The sequence below is a fragment of the Chrysochloris asiatica genome, unplaced genomic scaffold (assembly GCF_000296735.1).
Source record: "Chrysochloris asiatica unplaced genomic scaffold, ChrAsi1.0 scaffold00272, whole genome shotgun sequence".
Classification (NCBI taxonomy): Eukaryota; Metazoa; Chordata; class Mammalia; order Afrosoricida; family Chrysochloridae; genus Chrysochloris; species Chrysochloris asiatica.
Genome location: NW_006408790.1, coordinates 48650 through 51019, shown reverse-complemented (window position 1 = coordinate 51019; position 2370 = coordinate 48650). Strand labels below are relative to the sequence as shown.

At 49.5% G+C, this 2370-nt stretch overlaps 1 protein-coding gene across 1 annotated transcript in view; it reads left to right on the top strand.

The window, feature by feature from the left end:
- Nucleotides 1-482: 482 nt before the first annotated feature.
- LOC102837545 (NEDD4-binding protein 2-like 2-like) overlaps nucleotides 483-2370 on the top strand; it is a gene marked incomplete at its 3' end in the record, with an annotated part of 45347 nt that continues 43459 nt past the window's right edge. Inside the window, exons 1-2 of the mRNA XM_006874375.1 lie at nucleotides 483-653; nucleotides 718-877. Of these exons, the coding sequence (XP_006874437.1) occupies nucleotides 483-653; nucleotides 718-877 (331 nt within the window). The remainder of the gene's footprint in view (nucleotides 654-717; nucleotides 878-2370) is intronic.

The following is a 2370-nucleotide window of genomic DNA, read 5'->3' as shown; positions in this document are numbered from 1 at the left end:
CCGCACTGAGCCCCGCCCTGTCCTGCTTTCACCGCCCTTACTGAGCTCCACCGCAAGGAACCCCACCCTGTTCTGCACCCGCGGGCCACCTTGGAGTTCCGCCCCTTCCCGCACCCACCCTCCCGCGCTGAGCTCCGCCCCATACTGCTCCCACGGGGGCTCAGCTCCGCCCCATCCTACTCCCGCCCACCTTTAATCCCCGCCCAAATAGAACTCCGCCCTTTACTGTACCCGCCCACCAGCTGGGAACCCCGCCCCTTCCGCACCCGCCAGCGCTCAGGTCTGCCCCGTCCTACGCCCGCCCACCCGTCTGCTATGAGCCCCGCCCTGTCCTGTACCCGTCCACGCTTAGCTCCACCCCATCCTACACCCGCCTTCACTGAGCTCCGCCTGCTAAAAACTCCGCCCTATTCTACGCCCGCCCTCCTGCTCAGAGCTCCGCCCCTTCCTGCGCCCGCCCGCGCTCAATTCGGCCTCGTTCCATGCCCGCCCACCCGCCTGCTATAAGCCCCACCCTGTCTTACGCACGCCCCCTCCCCGAACGCAAACTTGCCTCTTGTTCGCCCAACCCACCCACCTTTTTTCTTCGCCCCGCCCAACTGCCGTCTCTCCGCACCACTCACGCGGCTTCTCACCGTCCCGCCCCGTCCTGCGTGAGTCCTCCAGATTCTTCTCTGCCCTGCCCTAAACGGTATCCGCCTACCCACCTCCTCTTAGCCACGCCTACAGAATAATATTCTCCCCACCCACCAGGTTCCTCTCCTCCCCGCCTCGTCCTACGAGCGCCCTCCAGAATCTCCTCAGCCCTGCCTTGTGCTATGCTCGCCCACCCACCTCTTCGCCCCGCCCACCAAATTCCTCTCCGCCCCGCCACGTCGTACGCGCGCCCTCCAGATTCCCAGATTCTCCTCAATCCGCCCCCATCTGAGGCTGCCACTTCTGCCTAGGATTCGTCCTGCCACCCCCCACCCCTACACTGCCTCTCTAGACTCCTTCCTGACCCAAAAAGCACGCATGCGCACATGCAGACATGGTGGCAATGGGGGCTGCAGTGGTCTGTTCTCTCCATTACACTTCCATAACTCCTGCTGAAAACCACATGAATTCTAAAACTACCTTTTGGAGTTCCAGTATGAGTCTGTAGGAGAAACACGACCACAAGGTCAGGTTGAAACGCAAGGTTGGCAGTTCAAATCCACCAGCCACTCCTCGGAAACCCTATAGAGGGAAGCTGTGAGTCAGACTGAGTTCACAACACTTAACAACAACAATCTTTTGGTATAAAACTTAGAAACACTTGAATACTGCTGAACTATGTAAATAAAATTTGTAATACTATGAATTTTTTAAAACAAGAAAGTTGGGCCCCAGGGTTTAAGTGTCCTTTCACCAATCTGTATGCTGAGCAGATAATCCTAGAAACTGGATTATATGCAGAAAAATGTGACATCTGGATTGCAGGAAGACTCATTAACAACCTGTGATATGCAGATGATACAAGGTTACTTGTTGACTTCAAATACTTACTGATGAAGATTAAAGACCACAACCTTCAGTATGGGCCGCACCTCAACTTAAAACAAAAGTCTTCACCACTGGACCAATAAATAGCATCATGATAAATGGAAACATGATTGACGTTGTCAACTTCATTTTAGAAAATATTTGCTAATATTAAGGCCTGTCACAAAACAATACAAAAGTATTACCCACTATTGATGAACTTTAAGGAAATTGAATGACTTAGAACACATATATTTAAGCCATTGAGTTCTTAAAGGAGTTTCTTTTAGGTCATAATATTTCTCATTTTAATTTTACCACTGTATTCACAAGATTCTTGAGTAATGTAACATCTTTTGAGGTGTTCATTTTCCTCCATACGTATCAGTTCACTGAAATAGATCCAAATTTATTTGTTTAATTTGAGTGAACTGTTTTAAGGGTATGATTTCTGGGTCAATATTCATTCCTTGTGCACTTGAAAAGGATGTCTTCTGCTGCTATGGGGTGGTAGTTGTTCTTGCTGATATCAAGTCCATCCCAACCCACAGCACCCCATGTATCAGGAGAACTGTCCCACGGGAATTTTTTTGGCTTTAATCTTTACAGGAGTAGATCACCAGGTTTTTCTGGTGATCTCAAAAACTTCATTTTGCTTGGCTCCACAATCAATATTCATGGCAGCTGCCATCAAGAAATCAAACAACATACTGCATGAGACAAATCTGCTGCACAAGACCTCTTTAAAATGTTCATGAGCCTTCAAAACACCTCATAACATGGATGAACCAGGAGGACTTTAGGCTGAGTGAAATAAGCCAATCACAAAAGGACATATTATATGAGACCACTATTGTAAAAACTCAA